This window comes from Branchiostoma lanceolatum, chromosome 11, assembly GCF_035083965.1.
Source record: "Branchiostoma lanceolatum isolate klBraLanc5 chromosome 11, klBraLanc5.hap2, whole genome shotgun sequence".
Taxonomy (NCBI): Eukaryota; Metazoa; Chordata; class Leptocardii; order Amphioxiformes; family Branchiostomatidae; genus Branchiostoma; species Branchiostoma lanceolatum.
The window spans coordinates 5,301,689-5,323,498 of NC_089732.1; the positions used below are offsets into that span (position 1 = coordinate 5,301,689).

Sequence of the window (21,810 nt, forward strand, 5' to 3'; positions counted from 1 at the left end):
CGATGAACGAACGTCAACTGTTGATAACTCAATAACCAATGGCGGTGATCGCATGGGAATTCATACAAGGACTTATTAAGCTTCCATAGACATTTTGGCAAGATTTGAGAGAAATCCGTCGTTTTCTAGGGGTGATCTTAAAATCCAAGGCGGCCATCATTGCACAAAGCGAAGCGGCCTTTCAACGGCTATATATCTTTCACATAGACAATTCTGGGTCGATTTGAACAGCACCTAACCGAAATACATTTTTCTTTGTAAAACGAGAAGGAAGTGATATTTTTCGATGAAACCTCCACAACAGTAAGCTAACATGTTGATCTATCACCCCTCTTAATAGTTTTGCTGTCCCCACACTTTTCAGGAAAATATACGCAATTTATATGTATTTATTTTCGACCATACAGTCGTGTACAACAATGCCGTGTATTATTTGCGCTGTTTGCCGAGTTTAAACCTTCTATTCATCAATGATGATCTAGAAAATTAGTAAAAAATCATATTTTGATATTTCAATAGTCCAAAAGCCTTTTCAATGCATTTCATAAAGTATATTTACAAAAACTATAATTTATGGTACCCTAGCGACATCCGAATGAAGTGCATTGGCGCTGCTACACTGTGTAACCAATGGCTTTTTCCTAGCGACATATGTATGAAATACCGATTTTTAATACATGAGCACTTTTCCATTGGAGTCTGTCAAACAGATTTTCAGTTGTATCGCTTTCTGGGTCAATATGTTTATAACACAACATTTTCTCAGCAATGGAATAAGCATACACAACTGTGCCAGCGAATTTCGAAGATTTTGTTCTCTCTATATATAGGTGAGATACAACAAACATCACTTTGAAGTCCTGTGTATTATGTCAGGAGATTCAGTATCACTTATCCAAAAACATTGCAATTGCAGAACTATATGTTGTGTTTTCAGTATTGTAAATAACTATAGTTTACTTGGGAAGTTTAAAAAACCCCATCTCATTCCTCTCTGTTAAGACGTCGACATGCTGCTAACCTTTCCTAAAAACTATGGACTTAAACTCCGAAAAGCAGATGTTTTACCTTTCTTTTGCAATTAGAAATGATCCTCTGTCTGATTTATTTGTATACATTTGCAAATGCGGGTAACTTTTACTCATGGATTACAGCTATGCAATAAACTGATATGGAAAGATTAAGCAATCCAGATTAGATTTAGGCCATGTTGGTTTTATCATATACAGTAGATGATCCTCGAGGTGAATGGGTCCATCTTTCACGAAAAGTCATTTTCAAGCGAAATTTGCTATTTTTGTCTCACGTGACCAAATGGAGTTATTTTGACAAACAAGATGCTTTCCTTGTGTCTCGATGCCATTCCGCAACAGACAAAGTTGTTTCGAGGTGAATTGGTCCATGTTTTGCGAAAAGTCATTTTCAGGCGAAATTTGCTATTTTTGTCTCATGTGACCAAATGGAGACGTTTTGACAAACGAGATGCTTTCCTGGTGTCGCGTTGCCATTCCGCAACAGACAAAGTTATTTTGAGGTGAATCGGTCCATGTTTCGCGAAAAGTCATTTTCAGGTGAAATTTGCTATTTTTGTCTCACGTGACCAAATGGAGACGTTTTGACAAACGAGATGCTTTCCTGGTGTCGCGATGCCATTCCGCAACAGACAAAGTTATTTTGAGGTGAATCGGTCCATGTTTCGCGAAAAGTCATTTTCAGGTGAAATTTGCTATTTTTGTCTCACGTGACCAAATGGAGACGTTTTGACAAACGAGATGCTTTCCTGGTGTCGCGATGCCATTCCGCAACAGACAAAGTTGTTTCGAGGTGAATCGGTCCATGTTTCGCGAAAAGTCATTTTCAGGCGAAATTTGCTATTTTTGTCTCACGTGACCAAATGGAGTCGTTTTGAGAAACGAGATGCTTTCCTGGTGTCGCGATGCCATTCCGCAACAGACAAAGTTTTTTTGAGGTGAATCGGTCCATGTTTCGCGAAAAGTCATTTTCAGGCAAAATTTGCTATTTTTGTCTCATGTGACCAAATGGAGTCGTTTTGACAAACGAGTTGTTTTCCTAATGTCGCGATGCCATTCCGCAACAGACAAAGTTATTTTGAGGTGAATCGGTCCATGTTTCGCGAAAAGTCATTTTCAGGTGAAATTTGCTATTTTTGTCTCATGTGACCAAATGGAGTCGTTTTGAGAAACGAGATGCTTTCCTGGTGTCGCGATGCCATTCCGCAACAGACAAAGTTATTTTGAGGTGAATCGGTCCATGTTTCGCGAAAAGTCATTTTCAGGTGAAATTTGCTATTTTTGTCTCACGTGACCAAATGGAAACGTTTTGACAAACGAGATGCTTTCCTGGTGTCGCGATGCCATTCCGCAACAGACAAAGTTGTTTCGAGGTGAATCGGTCCATGTTTCGCGAAAAGTCATTTTCAGGCGAAATTTGCTATTTTTGTCTCATGTGACCAAATGGAGTCGTTTTGACAAACGAGATGCTTTCCTGGTGTCGCGTTGCCATTCCGCAACAGACAAAGTTATTTTGAGGTGAATCGGTCCATGTTTCGCGAAAAGTCATTTTCAGGTGAAATTTGCTATTTTTGTCTCATGTGACCAAATGGAGACGTTTTGACAAACGAGATGCTTTCCTGGTGTCGCGTTGCCATTCCGCAACAGACAAAGTTTTTTTGAGGTGAATCGGTCCATGTTTCGCGAAAAGTCATTTTCAGGTGAAATTTGCTATTTTTGTCTCATGTGACCAAATGGAGTCGTTTTGAGAAACGAGATGCTTTCCTGGTGTCGCGATGCCATTCCGCAACAGACAAAGTTATTTTGAGGTGAATCGGTCCATGTTTCGCGAAAAGTCATTTTCAGGTGAAATTTGCTATTTTTGTCTCACGTGACCAAATGGAGACGTTTTGACAAACGAGATGCTTTCCTGGTGTCGCGTTGCCATTCCGCAACAGACAAAGTTGTTTCGAGGTGAATCGGTCCATGTTTCGCGAAAAGTCATTTTCAGGCGAAATTTGCTATTTTTGTCTCACGTGACCAAATGGAGTCGTTTTGAGAAACGAGATGCTTTCCTGGTGTCGCGATGCCATTCCGCAACAGACAAAGTTTTTTTGAGGTGAATCGGTCCATGTTTCGCGAAAAGTCATTTTCAGGCAAAATTTGCTATTTTTGTCTCATGTGACCAAATGGAGTCGTTTTGACAAACGAGATGCTTTCCTGGTGTCGCGATGCCATTCCGCAACAGACAAAGTTATTTTGAGGTGAATCGGTCCATGTTTCGCGAAAAGTCATTTTCAGGTGAAATTTGCTATTTTTGTCTCACGTGACCAAATGGAGTCGTTTTGACAAACGAGATGCTTTCCTGGTGTCGCGATGCCATTCCGCAACAGACAAAGTTGTTTCGAGGTGAATTGGTCCATGTTTCGCGAAAAGCAGATGTTATATTCAAAGACCCCAGTATATTTGATGGTGCAGAGAAAAAAAGCTTGACATGATGAATCCCATACCAAGAACTTCCTTCTGTCAACACCTTCTTTTACAATTAGATATGATCCTGTGTTTCTACTTATTGATTCGTTTTTATACATGTGCAAATGAGGGTAACTTTTACTTGTGGATATGATACAGCTAGGTAATAACTGATATGGGTAGACCATTAAGAAATCCAGATTAAATGAAGGCCATGTTTATTTTTTTTACCAGTACCGGTATATGGATGACATCCTCTAGGAACCTCGAAACTGATGTGAGCGTGCAAATAAAGAAAAAAGTTTGGCAAAAAGAAGGCTTCATAATGTGCCTAAGAACCAGAACAAAATTTAAAACACAGAGTATGGTGTACCCAGATATAGATTACACTGTATTCATGTTTGTTCTTTCAAAACTTTTTCTTTGATTTTGAATTGACCTCGGCATTCTACAATATCAGTATCCCAACCCTGAATAGTTTTATCAGGTTGGAAAGTCACTGAATAATTCTTTTTTTACACAAAAAAGTGATTTTCCTTAAGGCAATTCTAACTGGTTCACATTGCACTGCAGTACAGGTGTAACTACTTATAGAGGCATTCCCAAACACAAATTATTTCAATTCATACACTTTAATCATGAAAAAAGAAATACATGTACACTGAGTCAGTATTCCAATGCAACACACATATCAGGTGTCATCTCATATGGCAGACTTTGCTGACAGTGACCACACACAGTTTATGGGGTACATGTAACCAAGGAGGTTTAATCAAGATGTAACATAATTATCATGAAAATACATTCTTGGAAGAAGAGTACCTAAAGTAGTACAAGCAGAATGTTCAATAGGCAATATTACTTGTACCTGGTCTCCAGACTCCAGAGCCATGCAAACATTACTAGTGCCCTCACCTGGTCTCCGAGACGGGTAAATCTTACCTGCATGGAGCCTTACCTCACTAAGTGCCTCAGTAGCATGGTATATTCATGAGTCCTATATGTTGTAGTAGGCACACCAACATTACATAATCTTCTGCACAGTAGTAAGAGAAAATTATGATTAAGCCTGTGCTTATCCATGTACACAACTGGTGTGCTAACTTTATATCTAAACATGCATACATTACTGATGCTCTTAGAACTAAGAGCCATACCAACATTACCAGTAAGGTGGTGTTGAGTCCCAAGAGCCAAACAAATATAATCTGGAAGTTGCCCTACCTGTTCCTCAGATCTAAGAACCATGCAAATCTTACCTGGGATACATCAGCCAGACTTTAGAACCTAGAGTCAAACAAATAGCTAAAAAGCTGTCCTTGACAGTAACTGTTTACTAGCCATTTAATAGAAAAATCAGGTTAGATACACACTCATAACTCAAATATCTATTGTATAACGTTATATATAAAATTCACATGACCTTAAATTGTAAAATGTAAAAACTAAAATGTTTTAAAAGTTTAAGACTGTTGGTTACAATTTTGGCTATATTGTCAGAACCAAGCAATTGAAGTACGTACCGCACCTTTTGGGACCTCTTTATATAAAATGTCACACTATATGTCTGTCATCAAAGTGTACAGGACCATTTGAACTTGAAAGTCATAAATGGGTAGGGTTGTAACGAAAGTTAACAAATATTTGACCATCTGTTGTGCATTTTACTTTCAAAACAAGTATCCAATATGGGTCCAGACCAGCTCTGAAAGCTCAGTTTTACAGCTTATATAGTTCTCTATCCACAGAGTGTATGTAACGTTATACATGTGGGGAGTGTTTGTCCAAGAACTCTCAAGTCACCGGTACCATTCATAAAGGTCGAAGATTTCCCATGTAACAATAGGCCAACACATGTACACCCTTGTCTTTCCTTCATGGAATGACAAGAATCCCCAAAAGGTCACTTACAAGCAAGCAGGGGACACCATGAGGAAATGTCCATCCTACTGTGAATATTGCAATGAACTGTATTATAACCTCATCTCTCACATACACTCTAAAAATCACTGTGCATTTGTTAGAAATCAGGACAACTTTTAAAAAAATAGACCAAAGTATTAATGAACAGCATGGCTTGCATGTCATTAACACCAGGGTTCTTTCCAGACTGTACAATAATGGTGCTGTGCTATATAACTAGCTGATGATATGCTGAAAATGTTTTTCAAGGCAGTATTTGAGGCTATTAGTAGTAATTGGATGGTACCCGGGGTAGAGAAATCTTACCAGTGAAGTAAATCATGAAAATATAGAAACAGAAACAGCGGTGGCTCTAACTTTGCGGCCAAGAGTTTACCAGGAAAACCGCGAACATAAAACCACCATAAACATTTCTTCATTTACAGTAAGTCCGGGGGGCACTCTCACTGGCCCTGCGGCACGCTGCAGCTGATCGAATTGACAAAGCACTCAACTTTGTGTGTTTTGTTGTCATTTTGGTCATACTTGAACGTTTTGAAGGATATTCCCAAGGGTAACACAAATCCAGTTTAGGCCGCAGCCAGCGCGTCCAGTGAGAGGGGGGCTTAACTCCTTTGCCACATCTCTGACTGACATCTTAGGGATAATGCAGAATCTTGACTCACTCTGACATGTCTGTTGTTAAACATATCAAATCAGGAACACAGTATGTTAAGCAAGACAGGATAGGACATAAGTGACACTGGAAGATTTTCCCCATAGGCCACAACAATTCATCATTTCTCTCAATGTACAACGGTAAAAACAGAAACCAACAACTTCGCCATCAACAAACAACTGTCTGCGGCACTGCACACGTACATTGCATTGCAGTAACAAAAAGATTTACTGCCCCCTAGCTTACAGCTGAGACACTTCTAAATTGTGCACTTAATGCATTGTTTTATATTGTATCTTGCATTGTTTTATGTTGTATCATGCTATGAATTGCCTTAGTGTTTAATTGTTGTATTCAGTGTAATTGTAATGTAGAGTGGTCCGCAACATCAGCTTGTCTGCCTGGCGTTTCACTGTGTCTTGTATTGTTGCAATTTTCAATAAAGAATTTAAGAAAAAACAGAAAACATACAAATTAAAGCACTTAGAACTGTCATGTTTTAGTAACAGGTTTTATTCACATCTCTCCAGTATACTTGTTGACTGGGGCTACCAGACATATATCCATAGTGAAAAATCAAAGAAACAAAATGTACTGATTTATGTTTCAGCAATATTAGTATATTTACATATCTGTTAGTCTACTGGGATCACCACAGGGCAAGGTGAATATACACATCACATATGACCCAGATATTTGTTTGTTGATCTATTTTCTTAACGCCACACTGTGTTGTAGTCTCTCTGTATACAAGTGTCACATATGCCCATGTCATTTTGGGTAAAGCTATCATATATCAATTGGCTAGTACAGACAACAGTATAATTACATGGATCACAGTACAATATATCATGTATTTAAAAAAAAATCAAAATCTAGGAGATCTACTATCACATATCAAGATATTAGCTGCAGATATTGCCTGTTTTGTTCAAGAACAAAGAATTGGCATAGAGCAATATACCTGTAGTTCTCAATTTTGAATTTAGTAACATTACATATCATTATCACATTCGACTGATGATGATGATGACATATCATTATTGGTACAAAATACACAGTATTTACATGCATATGTTCCCTATGATTCAGACAAAACAACGGGTTTAACCTTTATTTCATACTGGCTATGGTACATGGTTTTATTTTCCTAGGTATCAACCAGATGTATCACACACTATCAAAAGCACATGTAGCATTTCCTACTAAATGATATACCTTTCATCATTGACTGAATATCATGTGTAGGCATATGAATAGTGTCTGTACAGTTTGGGAGGAAAGCTATGAACCCTGGTATGCACGGGTTGATTAAGGTGAGCCCCAATAAACTGAGACAACAAGCATTTGTGGCAAATCACACACACCTTACAGATGCCACAGGTGACACAACATTAACAGTTTCTTCTCTTGAGGCATTGAATGGCACCTTATATGTGCAGAAAGCACACTGGTTTAAAATCCTTTTCATAGGAAGGAAGGAGGCATAAGACCAAGGTTCATAGCTCTCCTCCCAAACTGTACAGGCACTATTCATCCCATAAAAGTATCTATCCCCATGAACTTTGAACCATCTGACCTCTGCTACTGTGCATTCTACCTTCTTCTCTGTATTTTCTGTCTTCAAGAACAAAAAAACCTTCCATATCTTAGAGATACGACCTGGTCTCGGGGAAGAACTGGGGTCAATTATTGGTTCGCCAGTAATTTCTCTATGGTTAAACCATTTTGCTTGTATACATGAGGAGGATCCTTTTCTATATTCAGATGGACAGAGTACAAAACCTCCTAGCAAGTATCTGTCACAATAATGGTGGAGCAGAGAAACCCTATGAACCATTTCATTAGGGTAAAGTACCTGAAACATAGCAAATAGTGCCTCATTCTCCTCTATTGACATGCTGCTCCTCTTAACTGGTGGTAACATTGATTCGCACTCATCATTTACTTCAAAATTGTGGTACTGATCGACTAGGTTGTTGTTCTGTGACAGTTCATTCAACATGTGTACCTGCTGTGCGGTCAGTGTGGACTTATTCGAAACAGGTTTATCAAAAAATGCGACAAAATCCATCTCACAATTTTCTCCTTGATTTTGGAACATGTTTTGTTTACAGGCAACTTTCCAATCTATAAGCCATTTTCGCATTATGTTGATTTCTGTATGGCGATTATTTGAATGATAGTCGCCAAGGGAACCGTTGGCACGTTCAAACGAAAAGCACCAGAAGGCATGAACAGGGCCAAAGTCCTGAATACAGGCTTTTAGATGAAGGTGCAGATGCATGTTCATAGTGCACCATTCTTTTTTATATTTCTGTTCAAATGCATTGCAAAACATTTTGAGGCACCGATGAGCATCATCAATCTGACTCTCTGTAATAATTCTCGAGCAGAGAAGTCGTGTAGCCGACACAAATATTCTCCAGATATTGTAATCTTCTGGCGGTATCACTCCTTTCAAGGCAAACAATGAATAAATGCAAACCCATGCTTTCCACTGTGCTGCCGTAAACCCTTCAAAAGACGATTCAATCTTTGAGGGCATGCTGGAGTCAATGTTACTGGGTACAGTCATTGCATCAACTCGGGCCTGCAGTGTGCGAAACTGCTCTTTTGACAGCACTCCAGTATCCCTCCATACTTGCATAACCCGTTTTGCTGTACCCTCCAACAAATTGTGCATCGGATCAATGATATGCATCCGGACAACGTCAAAGTAGGGCAGGTCATGTAATGAACTATATCTAGCACCATATTGTTTTTCAATTCTTTCCCGTTCTGCTCTGTTCTGTGCCTGTTTTCCCTCTGCAGCATACCTGCAGTGTTCCATGTGACTCCTTAAAGGATACTCCTCTTCAAATCCAGAGTAATCTACATGGTTATCAGAGTCTCTAGGGAACGACTTGAGGCACTTGCTACATCCTTTTTTTGCCATGTGCCCATAAAAACCTGCAGTTTTCCTGGCAGCCGGGATGTCACTGGCAAGGCATAACAGAGCAGCACGGTAAAGCTGCATACCAACTAAGGAGTTATCATTTAGGTAGATGCCTTGCCAAAGATTTTGCAGCTCCTGTACTAAAGGCTTGAGAAAACCATTGATGTGTTGTTTGGGTTCGTGTGGACCTGGAATAATCCCAACCACAATTATATTTTCCTCTTTAAACCTCACTTCCCTTGGAAGATTCATTATAGACAAATACATTACGCCAACAGACTCTTTGATATTCTTGTAGGCTTGAAACCAGTCGACGTTCAACATAACTATTAAATTACATGGCTCAGCAAGAAATGGTTGACCATTGACCACCTGAAAGTCTTTCCAGATTTGACCATCAAACACATCTGTGTACGTTCCTTGTGGCGTACTTCTTTTCCTCCAAGCTTCACAGTCCTCACTAAATCCTGGCCTCTGTAACATGTCCTCAAGGGACTTTGTTAAACTGCGATAACAGAATGTACGTTTGGGGTATAGAAATTCTTTCTGATTTTTACCAAGAACAGTCTTCATCAAAATGGTTCCACATGGCTTTCGAAATTTTCTCTGCTTATGTCTTGGAAACTCAACATGAGAACATTTAGCTGATTTTTTTCTTAAAGCTTCACCATTGCCACCACGAACAGTTACTACTGCATCCTTAACTGGATACACAGAATCACAAGTAGGGCATACGACGTAGCGATCAAAATCATTTCTATCTAGACCTAGTCTCTTTCTAAACATATATATGGTACGTGGTATAGCCAAAGCAATGCTCTTCACAGTTTCCATACACAGTGCAGTTCCAATGGCCATCAAAATGCTCCCAACAATCTTCAAAAGTACTTCTAGAGCAGAATCTGATATCGTAAAAACTGACTTCCACTTGGAAAGAAGTAGCAACAATAAAGTGATCAGAGGCATAAAAATGTCTGATTCTGTTTTGCCTGCATCACTGATGTCCTCCTCCATGTCTGTGCCACCTTGGAAGTACAACGAATCTTCTTCCATCTCAGCATCACTCCATATTTCTGTGTCCTCATTGTTTGCCTGTGAAATAGAATTTAAAAAAATTATACTTCATTAAGTACTTTCTATCCAACATTTCTATGCTGAGATTCTTCAAATTTTGAACGTGACCTTGTAGTCCAATAGAGCATACAGACAAACCTGCCCTAGGCGACCACCCAGGGGGCCATGGAAAAGCGGTCGTGTTGGATAATGGACAGGTGGTCGCCTTGAAGAGGATCGACTCACAACATGTGTCTAAGTTGAAGTTAATACGTATATGGTACTAGTATACAGTAATATGGATGGAAAATGATTTTAGACAGCATACAATGTACATGTAACTACCATCAGCCTTCATTCCAATTGACAGAAAGATCCTATACAGATCTGTTATTGTTGTAATATTTGTGTACCATTACATTGACATGACTTCAAAACAATGTCTGACTCTCCCGATCGAATAGTGACCTCCTGCATTCACCTGAGGTTATGTCAAATATTTCATGCACACATAACATCTATTTATAAGGTAAACCTAGCAAAAAACTGCTGACCCCAGCCTTCTTTTGGGCACTGACTGCTGAATACTGAATGGGCAATAAATTTTCATGCTGACAAGTGAATGATGAAGATGGAACATTTTGATATCACTGGCTGAGCTCACGGCCACATTGAAAGGTAAAAGTGCAGCAGAACATACAGCATCGGCGATCACAAGCAAGAAGCACCCAATAAAGGTTTGTGCCATTCATCGAAGTAAAAGGAAAATAAGAATCTTAATTTTCATTGATAACTAGTACATATGTTGGAACGTTAGATGTTCACATTCAGCGTTGCATTTTAGAAATGCCAGCGATAACAGAACCAAAATGACGTTGGCCCGGAGCAACAACATGTCTCTCCAAGAAGTTTTGCTTACTGCAAAGTCATTTTTCTGCGGTTTTTAGTAAGACACTTGATAGAAATACCAAGAAATGGATAATGATTTCTGTGAAATCTGACTTTTACATGTGCTACATTATCGTTCAAACTAAACCAGAAGCTTGCGGTAACGTTACGAAATACATGTATCATACGGCAAGTATTTTGGATAATTCAGTTATCTTTGTAAACGTTATTTAAACAAACTTTATGGATGAATCGATGCCATGAATAGATTTTTGTCTGCAAAGGTCTTTAAAACGTTTCAGTCGTAGGCATCAAAATTTGATGTCGCCAAATGCTTGAAAGTGAGGCAGTCCTCATGGGCAGGGATTGTGCTCTGTGCGTCCCAATTCGTGCTGGTCACAGTCGACGGGTGTTTTGGGAAGGCTGCTTAATGCTTGTGCCTATGGGAGAAATTTTTGAGACCAAGAAAAAGCGGTCGCCGTGGCCAGGTGGTTGCCTCTAAGGCAGGTTTGACTACTCCCCAAATAAAAGAGACTTTTTAAAGTCACTTTTGAAGTCAAGTAGGACATTCAAGTGAAAGCAGAACTGAACGGTGCACTAAGAATTTGACTACCAAAATGTATAACCTCTGGTTGGAGAGTACATTAATGACGCAGCCATTGTAACATCAATTAGGTAGCTCTGATCTACTGTGCTTTAAGTACAACAAGTAAAAGAAGTTGGAATTACCTCACAGTCTGACTCAGAATCAGAGCTCCCATCTGTTGCTTGTTCATCATCTGTTGTTGCCATGTCTTGACTGCTACAGTCTTGTGGTTCAGACTCAGCTGCTATATCAGGATTGTATGACTGCTAGAGTGGAAGGAAAAGACATGCAGTCAGAAAAGCTTCTTAGTTGAACATTTTACTATCATACACGTAGTGAAAAAAAATTAGGCGATAAAACATCATGTACATGAGTGCAAACATACACGATGCCAATAGACAGTGGGCTTATGTCTCCCCAAAGTAACTTATTGATATGATTATACAGTCAATGGTTTGGAAGGACATGAATGAATGCGGCTTCAGTGCTGATCGGAGATTAAGACTCTAAAGGCAAAGAACAAGAATGATCAAAAATGTATGGGATCAAAAAAAAGGTAGCAAGCTATACCAAATGAGCTGGATGCAAGTTTTCATGAATGCAAAATTCATGCCGACTTACGTCGGCTTGGCTATTAGCCGGAGATGGAAATTGCTAAGAAAAGAGGGACCAAACTGCCAAACACTTGATTCCTATTATAATTTTCTAGAGTCCACAAATGAATATATATCTAGTCATAAGGCTTTCAGGTCTTTACAACCTGGAGATAAAATACACTTTATACAGCGAGTATGAGTTTTTCCGATCGAGATATCTAAGATGTCAGGGGAGCCTGCAACTGCTAAGTACTGAGTTTTGAGGTGACAAAGAATAATCATTCTACCTAATGATAACTACTAGCCATCCCTTCTAACGTTACGTGACCAGTTAGTGTCCAATTTATTCAAAACGTATTTATCTTAAAACTGCGCGGACAGAGCCAAATGTTAAACCCATGGGCAGAAATATCAGCTCTTCTAAAAATAAAATGCATGGTCTGTAAGTTTTTCTCCGCCTGTTTAACGCCATGCCAGCATGTATTTATACTGATGTATATGATGTAAAATTGTGCTAGCCTAACCCATTATCCTCCACCCCAGTCTTTTCCCTTCTGGTGCTATGCTTGAAGAACATAGACCATAAAAAATGCACAGTAACTATCCAAAGTGGTCTACAGACAAATGATTATAAGTCATGTTTGACCCGCCGCTTGCTTGACGCGATGGAAGAAAACAATTTTGATCTGTGAATTTCAACGACATGCGCGGCACGTGGCGTTCACGTGCTAAACGCATGGCTATTGATATGTTTTGCCGTGCAAAAGTTAACCATCCAGGGGTCCCGGGGTAGCTAGGTTGTATCAAACCTTCCTAAAACTGGTTTCAAACCTCGAATCACCATGGATAGTCTGAATATCAAAGAAAGGTTTAACGTCTGCTACTTCTAAAAGATACTAGCTACCGTGGAACTTAGAAAAACATGATGAAATATGCGGTGTCGAATTACATATGAAATATGTCATGCATGACGACTCCGTGCAACTTGTTGTTACTGGTTCAGGAGTTTATTCGGTTATGTCGCTGGACGGAAACCTTTTTCATTGTTTTGTATGAAGGATCATACATCTTTATTGCTCATGAGAACTGGCTTTGGCATAATACGCCGCGACATGTGGACATGACCCAAACTGGACGTAAACTGCTCCCGCACGTAAATAGGACACTGTTCACAATCGACAACGGTTTATACTTTCAGAACCGGGCTGCAAAAGAAGGATTGTTGACCCCTCCTCGGTATTAAATCATTACTCTTGGAGACAGCACCCTGAAAATTTCCAAAATTGCCAGTCGAGGTTAGGTAAACTGTGTCCTTACATGTACAACTGTCCTGCGAGGGAAATAAGATAATAAACAGGTAGGTTATATATATATTCAATTATGCCTCAGGACCATATCTATTACGTATATAGATATTGAACAGAATAACTGTACATAGCTTGTTCAAGTCATGATCTTCCTTGCTTCTTCGTAAGATATGATAGGTTCCCCACTAACCTGGGGCCACGGTGCTTCCAAATTCAACATGAAAATGTACATGTACATGCATTTTCTACTTGGGACTTGAAGCAAGTGATCGAAGAAAATTGTTATATCATTTCATTATTACTGACCATCTGTAATGTACCTGATCATGTTTTCCCCCCATGACATCAACCCCCAAAAAAACACAAATATGAACACAGTCCCTCCACAAAAAATTATGTCTATAAACTTTTGCTCCATAGCGTCGAAAACAAAGCTATTGTGAGACGCTTGGATTTCGAGTTCCTGCAGTATAGCCTACAATATTTAACAGAGCTCAACTGTAAAACTGTAAAAGTAGCTCAACGTCACAGACCGCACATACTAAGAAGTTACCGATTACATGTTGACACTAGAACCCGCGATTAACCGCTAAATTGGGAAAATCTTCTGATCATTTAAAAAAAATGAACCCTCTGAAAATAAATATGGCCTTCTGTGTCTATCGTTGCCCCAAAATATAATGCTTCCATGCGTTTACGGTATTCTAAAGATCGGTATCCATGCTACGCAACATAACTGAGAGTGGCAGAGAGTGGCGGTCATGTTTCAAGCTGTGTTTACCGAATTAAATCAGATATATTTCCGCCGTTATAGAGATTTTGTGTCCTCAAAACACATATCACAAGGGAATATAAGTTATGATTGTTGTTTTTACGTTGTACATGTCTCGACATGTCCCCGTGGCGCAAGTGGCAACGTAATCCCGCTGCTTCGCCATCTGGATCAAATTCCATGTAAGGGCCCGCATTTGAACCTCAGTGGTCGACTCAAGCTCGGACATGTTGTAAGGGATTGCATTCGTCATTTCAGATGGTGACGTAAAGCCGGCGGCCTCGTATATGAGGGAGCTTTGGGCGTAAGCCTCAAACCTCTGCACGTAAAAGAACCAATAATTACGAGAAAAAATTACCGGGGAAATATGGGCAGAAAAACTTTAACAGAACCGGTACGTTTATTTGAGAGGTGAGAGTACATCAGTGTACAGAAAACTATTTGATGCATGCATAGTTCCAATGATAACCTATGGAGCAGAGGTATGGGGCAAGATTAGGTTAAACGACAATTCTCCAATTGAACAAGGACATCTCAAATTCTGTGTAAGGCAACCCTCATGGCATTAAAAAAAGCCAGCAACCAGCTTGCCACATTAAGGCCAGAGCTTGGTAGATATGACCCCTCTGGATTGTACTTTGTACTAGAAACTATTCATAATACAAAGGATTACTCAAGTAGCTACTGTAGTGAAATACCGAAAGATAGCTTACAGTACTCATGAAGCATTTTTAGTACAGTAGGGCCTAACGTACACTGGTGTAAGTGTAGATGAATTTAAGTTTGCATGGTTTCAATTTCGCATTAGGGAGAAAATGGAGCGTTCGCGGTGGTTTTAAGTTGGCATTTGAAACAATAGTAGCGCTACAGTCATAGGTGAGCAATGCGTTTCGCGGTGGTTTTACATTCGCACTGAAAAATTCACCGCGAGAACCGCAAGCATAAAACCACCGCAAACATTTCTGTATTTACTTACCATGCTGGCTATCCGCTCAATGAAAGAATACAAGCAAATGAAACAAGGGCTAAAAGACAACTTTCTTCAACTTTTTTACTTAGAACTTAACTCTTTTGGCCAAAAAGGGAAGCCTAGAAACAAATTACGAAGTTACAAAACATTTAAGGATACATACAGTGTATATTTAATAGTTAAACTAATAATAAAACACCAGTGTTACATAGGGAGGTACAGTTTCCGGATTCAAAGGCAGCTAGAACCTCCTTGACTGAAATTCCTAGTTTTCAACTTTTTCCCCCTGGATGTACAGCAGTATAATCTAATAGTATTAGATTATACTGCTGTACATCCAGGGGGAAAAAGTATCCTAGTATTAGTAATACTGGATACTACTACTACTACTACCTGAAAATAGCATTTACTCAAACTGGCAAATTCAGGGCTCGAGACTAACTTTTTTACACTGTGCTCCCAACCCCAGGGCTCGAAATTCAGTTTTGGGAATAGGTGCACTGGTGCACCCAACCTAAAAAATTGGGTGCACCAAAACATCTTTGGGTGCACCACATAAAATAAAGTAGGATGTAACTATTGTAAGCAAAACCTAATGACAAACCTTACTGTTCCTCTTCATGCGCGTTTGGCATGCAATCTCGGCACGCAGTTTTGAAGCTTTCAAAATCGAAATTAACTCAAATTCTAACATCAAAATCTTAAACAAGTACTACAACAAAGATTTTATCATTTTCTTACACTTAGATGTCAAGAATATGCTGTCTACTAGTGTGCAGTGATACCTTTACACATTAAACCGTACGAAAATATTTGAGTGCACCAGTGCACCCACAGTAAAAAATTAGGTGCACAGCGCCAAAATTGGGTGCACTGGGTGCACATGCACCCAGTATTTCGAGCCCTGCAACCCCCAAAAGCTGGCCGCACCAGCAAAACTTTAGGCGCACCACAAAAAAATTGGGGGCACAAGCAAATCTCTTGGAAGAATATTAACCAGCTAACTTGAGACCTACATTGATAGGTGAACAAGAGTCATGTGGAATTTTAGGCTTGGGGAAGTAGGACAAATCACACCATCTCTTATAGCCAACTACTTGTACCTGCAGCCCTGAGGCACGACTATTGTCAACTGTTGAAAAAATTTGTCTTAAAATGTTTGATAAGTTAACTGTTGACAAATGTGTGAATTAAACTTGCAAATAAAAAAATGATTTGATACTGAAACAAATTCATACAGGAGGAAAAGCACTAAATGACTGCCTTCCTTACGCCAAAAATAGTTACTCAAGCAACTGGATAAGATTTTGAAACAGTCAGACGTTTCAGATAGCATCCGCTATCTTTCGACAGTGACTTAAGAAGGATCTGATAGGTAGAACTTGTTTTTATACCAAAACTCTGAATAGATATGTTTCAAAATCTTATCCAGCTGCTTGAGTTCTTTACCCTGTTGTTTAAATCACTGGTTACACCACACCTCGAATACGGTGCACCTATATCCATGGTCACCATGCACCTGGAGACACGCTGAACAAGTCGAAAATGTGCAAAGAACTTAAGAAGAGCAACCAAGACAGTGCCCGGTTTACGTGACCTCTCATACGAGGAAAGGCCCAAAGGGGGACACACCTATGTTCCGAACGTCCTATGTTCCGAACGCCCTATGTTCCGAATGGGTACACAAAAAGGCTTGCTGGACGGATTGCAGCGCTATTTGCTGTTTATCTAAATGTGGCCTGTGAACTTCAAAAAGTGATTAGGACACTCTGGGACATAGAGTACCTAATGCTAATCGCTAATCAATTTTTGTCTCTTTTATTAGATCCGGCTCGTACAATTTGACACTTGCATTAGGTACTCTGTTGTCCCAGAGTGTCCTAATCACTTTCTCAAGTTCACGGGCCACATTTAGATAAACAGCAAATAGCGCTGCAATCTGTTGAACAAAATCCAATCGACGGCTGAATCGAAGGCTGTGAATTGAAGGCCGAATCGAGGGCTAGCTTCAGGTTGGTGCGAAACCCGCACTACCCTGCGTCCCGCATAGCCTTGTGCGTGCAAAACACGCACTGTCACTGACAGTCATCGTTACAAATAAAATCGCCCTGTATTTCACTACAAAGTAACATGTTCCGGACAACTACGTTCCGAACATAGGGTTTTCGGAACATAGGTGTGTAACCAGCTCAAAGCCCTTAAGCTTCCATCACTACTGTACAGAAGACTGAGGGGAGATCTCATCAACACCTATAAATATGTCCATAATTTGTATGACACTACTACATGCCTATCAGAAATTCCAAAACAAGAGGACATTACCTATGACTGACAAGAAATGCTACTAAGACAAGCAAAAGACTGTCATTCTTTAGTAACAGGGTCATTCCCCGGTGGAACGGATTGCCAGAAGAGGTTGTCAAAGCCCCTTCAGTGAATGCTTTTAAAGCCAGGTTTGACCGCCTTTATATGGAAAGCCACCCTGTAAAATACAACTTCAGAGTCCTGGACCTGACCCACAGAAACAGTGTCAGTTGGCTAAAGATGTTGTACAAGGGAGCGGTCAAAACTGACTGTAGACTGTACTCTACTCTACTCTAACAGTGAACACTTTCAAAAACAGACTTGATAAACACATGGAACATCGCCCAGTAGTCTACAACTACAAAGCATTAGACTGCCATCACAAGCTTGGAATCACGATCCAGTAAAGGGATGAGCGGCCTTACTTGGAATATGACCTTCCTACCTGGCCGAAAGGATCTACTCTACTCTAACTCTTAAGTAATTATTTTTGGCGTATCTTATTACCTGGATGTCTAACCTTCATCAACGACTGCCTTCCTTGTCGCAAGAAAAATGGGAAGTAAAATACCTTTCGGATGTACCCTGGAATCCAGATCAATTGTCCGGATAGTGGGGCAGGGTAGATGGGGGTGGGGGGGGGGGGGGGGGGGGGGGTGGTAGCGGAAACGTAGGCCCGGGTAACTCGAAGCGCGGGCCGGTACATATGCTCTGGATTCCAGGGTAGGTAGGATGTAACTAAGTAAAAGTAGAGGTCCTGTGGAAGCTAAAAATACTGACCTTTTTTTTAAAATGGACTGTTCAGCTTAACAGTCCATGATATAGGCACATACATGTAAGTTTCGATGGACTTAGCACTGTGCTCCTAAGAAAAAAAATTGTGAGAACTTATTCTTCTTTCATGGATGTTTGTATTGGCTGTGAATATCCCAATTAAAGTCAAGGTGTCAATCACCCTGATTTGCATATAACCAAGACATTATTGGTACATGGAAAGATAGAATTTCCTTTAATAGCTGCCTTGGATGCAGTAGGTATTCTCCAAGCAGAGCTTTCAGTTGGGGGTGGGGTGGCTAGGAGTAGGCACGATTTTTAATGTTTCCCTTGAGGGAAATTTGTTGTTCTATACCCATTCGTAATTGGGAAACTAAGGTGCAAGTACAAGTACATCATTACTTCTGTATAGAAATATATTATCTTTGCTGGAAGGGAGCTGATCTGTAGAGTCTGACCCTGTGTACGTGTATGTCAAACAAAGATATGAAATGGAAAAAAAAATGCCATGGATAATGTACTGAGCTCAGGACTAAGTAACACACCCTCTCACAAAAGAATGATGAACTGTGAAATCACCTCCAGAGGCAGCTTGGAACATTACCTGGCTTGAGGCTATTTGAATCTGGCTTGGAGTGTTCATGTTCACAAATTATTACCACTACAAAATCTCCCAATAAATGGAGCTAAGTACTTTTAACTATCACCGGTTGGTCTGACCTGGTAGTTACACAGTAAAATTATAAGTTATTCAAATCTAAGAATCATCTAGACTTGTGCAGGGCTTCAAGGTTTTCAAAATGACTTTCTCCTTTAATATGCCTGTGTAGTACAGTGTAGGGGTGGGTGGGATTGATTAACTTGCAACAGAGCAATTTTCACGGTAAATTCCAACAAGGTCTGAGTTGTCAGCTTGATTTATTTGTCTAACAGATGTGAACCATCAGGGTGGGGCCTGCATGCCAGACCCCCAACTCTGAAAGATATAAACCTTTATCAGTTTGGGGATCTGGCATCCAGGCTAGATAAGACTCCTAAAAGCTTGCCTGAGTGTATTTTTCCTATATAGATAGACTAATGAAAATGACAGTCCTTTGTGGGACAAGTCAAGAGCCAGGTTAGGTAGGAAATCTAGTTTCCAGTTTGGGCAGCAAATTGTAAAAAGATGAAAAGATTTGAAAAAATGAAGAAAAAGATTCTAAAATGAAAATAAAAAGCCTCATGATCACGCAAAACCCTGGCCGTTGCATAGTTTTTGCGACATAGTATAAGTAGTATTTACGCTAGAAACATAGAAATTGTTTTCCCGACTTTTGCAGTCGACCCCTAGATCGAGACCATGGAAAAGTGAGGTTAAGACAAAAATTCATGAATTTGACGTTTTCTCACATGATTCGCCCCTAAAGTAACGGAAAGTGCCGAAAAACCCCGAAGAAACTAGAACCCCGAAGTCTGTGCGACTGTTCATGGGGGATGATGCCCTTATGTTTGCGTTGTAGGTCAGGTTTAAGTTTATCTAAAGTGCCGCTATAAGTTTGCTGAAATGATAACCATTGAATCCTGAGCTTGATTTTTCTTTGTGCAAAATCGCACTGGTTATCTAATTTTTCTTCTGCAATCGTGAAAATCTTTGAACGCTGCTATTGCCTCAGTGGCTCTTTCCTAACGGCTATTTTACAATCAGGTGTACTCCTTTTTTTCCCAGCATGTTGCCAGTTGATAGCAAAGGCTACATAGCATATGACTGTTTCAGACTTATTCCCTAACACTAGTAACAGCTGCGTGGTGCAAGAAGGAGTGCAAGAAAAAGAACTGAATCTCAAGCGTTTGACATTAGTATGGTAATCTGGGCGCTTTTTTCATGTGACCCTTTTTAATGATACATAAATCACTGAAATTGATCAAGAAACAACGGAGATATGATCGACCAAAGTTAAGTTTCCAAACTTTTTTGCGCTGAGTGTAGATAAACTAATATAAATGAAAATGATAGTCATTTGTGGGACAAGTCAAGAGCAAGGTTAGGTAGGAAATCTAGTTTCCAGTTTGGGTAGTAAATTGTAAGAGTACTAAGACATAAGATATGTAGGCGAATGGGACTCAAACTCAGACTGTCTTTTCAGCTAAGGAATACTTAATTACAATCATATATATATCATGCATTAACTTTTTGCCCCTTAGGAATTGTACTTTCTTGATGGTGTGAATGGGAGTTTATGATTTTTTTATACTGAAAAGCATCCTCTCATTCAAGATACTAAGTAGATAAACAATGTGAGATAAACAATTGTCATGCCTGTTTGTATCAGCTATCAACTATAATTGCATGTTCCTTGAAAGCTGGATTAAACAGATGTTGTACTGACATATATTAACAGCTCTGAGCTCATTTGTAACCATTCTTGTATTTCTGTCATCAAATGATGAAATAGGAAGAAGATTCTAAATCTAAGAACCTGCACAAAACCCCATCCCATTTCCACAAGGCAGGTAAAAGCTGTTTGTAGCCCAAAGAGCTAAATTGTACAGCTTTGTCATCGCATCATATCATCACGTTTTTATACAAAATCATACATAATGATAATCTACTAACATAATTCCACCTGGGAACATATTTCTGTCCCCCTGAAAAGATATGACCAAACATTTCCAACAAAACGTCCCACAATATGATATAAAATTATGCACTCCTGTAAGATTATATTTAACTGTGCATACCTGCATGGGGTGCTGCACTAGAGATCTCTCAAACACATTGTTTTTGAAAGTGGCAGATTTATGTAACCCGGCAGATCAATGTGAAGGTTACAAACAATAAAACAAAAATCACCTTGTTCCGGTCTGACATCATTGCTTGAGGGGGGGTTGTATCCTCCACATCTGACACTGTGGGCAGACTGGGATCACCTGACAGCAAGTCATGTGATGCTTCAGTTGTAGCTCCTGCTAACTTTTGCTGCGAAGAAAGGGGTATCAACACAATGTTATATCCATATAAGAAGCATTACCGGAACATAAGCATTTGAATGAAATTCAGCCAGTTTATCCGCCCGAGATTTACACAAACTAACTAACATACAAATTCATCATTTTTCTGGTGCTCCATACTGACTGAACTGTAAAGGTCAAGTTTATCTTGACGATTGAGGTATTACAATCCTCTACAGGAAATAGGGCCAGGTTGCGAGTCGAATGACGAAAATACTCGGATACTTGAAAATAAGGTAGCCTTTCAGCCACTAGTAAGGTACTCACCCTTTTTGTGCACATCTCATCACCGTCCCCACAGACCTCAACTCCATACTTTTTCACATGGTCGTAGAATGTCGATTTTGGGACGAGGTCGCTGCAATGGCCGCACCAACGTTTTCTGTTGAATCCATCTTCGCGTTTTTTCTGCGGCATGGCTTTCAACCCTTATTTTACAACCACTCCGACAAGAAGTACTGTCACTGTTATTCTTGAGAGATCTTGAGATATTGGGCTGAGTCTTCTCCTCGTGGCACCTCCCAGGAAATATCGTTTTGATGACCCATGCGATTAGCACAAGTGCAAGGGG

General features: G+C 39.8%; 1 protein-coding gene across 2 annotated transcripts; it reads right to left on the reverse strand.

Annotated features, from left to right (window-relative positions):
• Positions 1 to 6,555: 6,555 nt before the first annotated feature.
• On the reverse strand, positions 6,556 to 21,656 carry LOC136445242 (uncharacterized). 2 transcript variants are annotated; one of them, XM_066443139.1, is made up of 4 exons: positions 21,507 to 21,656; positions 21,082 to 21,207; positions 11,672 to 11,791; positions 6,556 to 10,093 (listed from the first exon to the last, which is right to left on the reverse strand). In XM_066443139.1, the coding sequence occupies exons 1-4, from the start codon at positions 21,654 to 21,656 to the stop codon at positions 7,421 to 7,423; spliced, it is 3,069 nt and encodes a 1,022-aa protein (XP_066299236.1). In that variant the 3' UTR covers positions 6,556 to 7,420. The 2 variants fall into 2 exon arrangements, with proteins under 2 accessions (XP_066299236.1, XP_066299235.1); XM_066443138.1 differs by having other exon boundaries at positions 11,672 to 11,794.
• Between the last annotated feature and the right edge of the window lie 154 nt (positions 21,657 to 21,810).

Coding starts and splice junctions, on each gene's coding strand:
- LOC136445242 (XM_066443138.1), bottom strand. CDS start 21,656: ATGCCGCAGAAAAAACGCGAAGATGGATTCAACAGAAAACGTTGGTGC. Junction 11,795..21,081: donor TGATGTCAGACCGGAACAAG/GTGATTTTTGTT, acceptor CTTCCACTCTAG/CAGTCATACAATCCTGATAT. Junction 10,094..11,671: donor ATTCTGAGTCAGACTGTGAG/GTAATTCCAACT, acceptor TCTATTTCACAG/GCAAACAATGAGGACACAGA.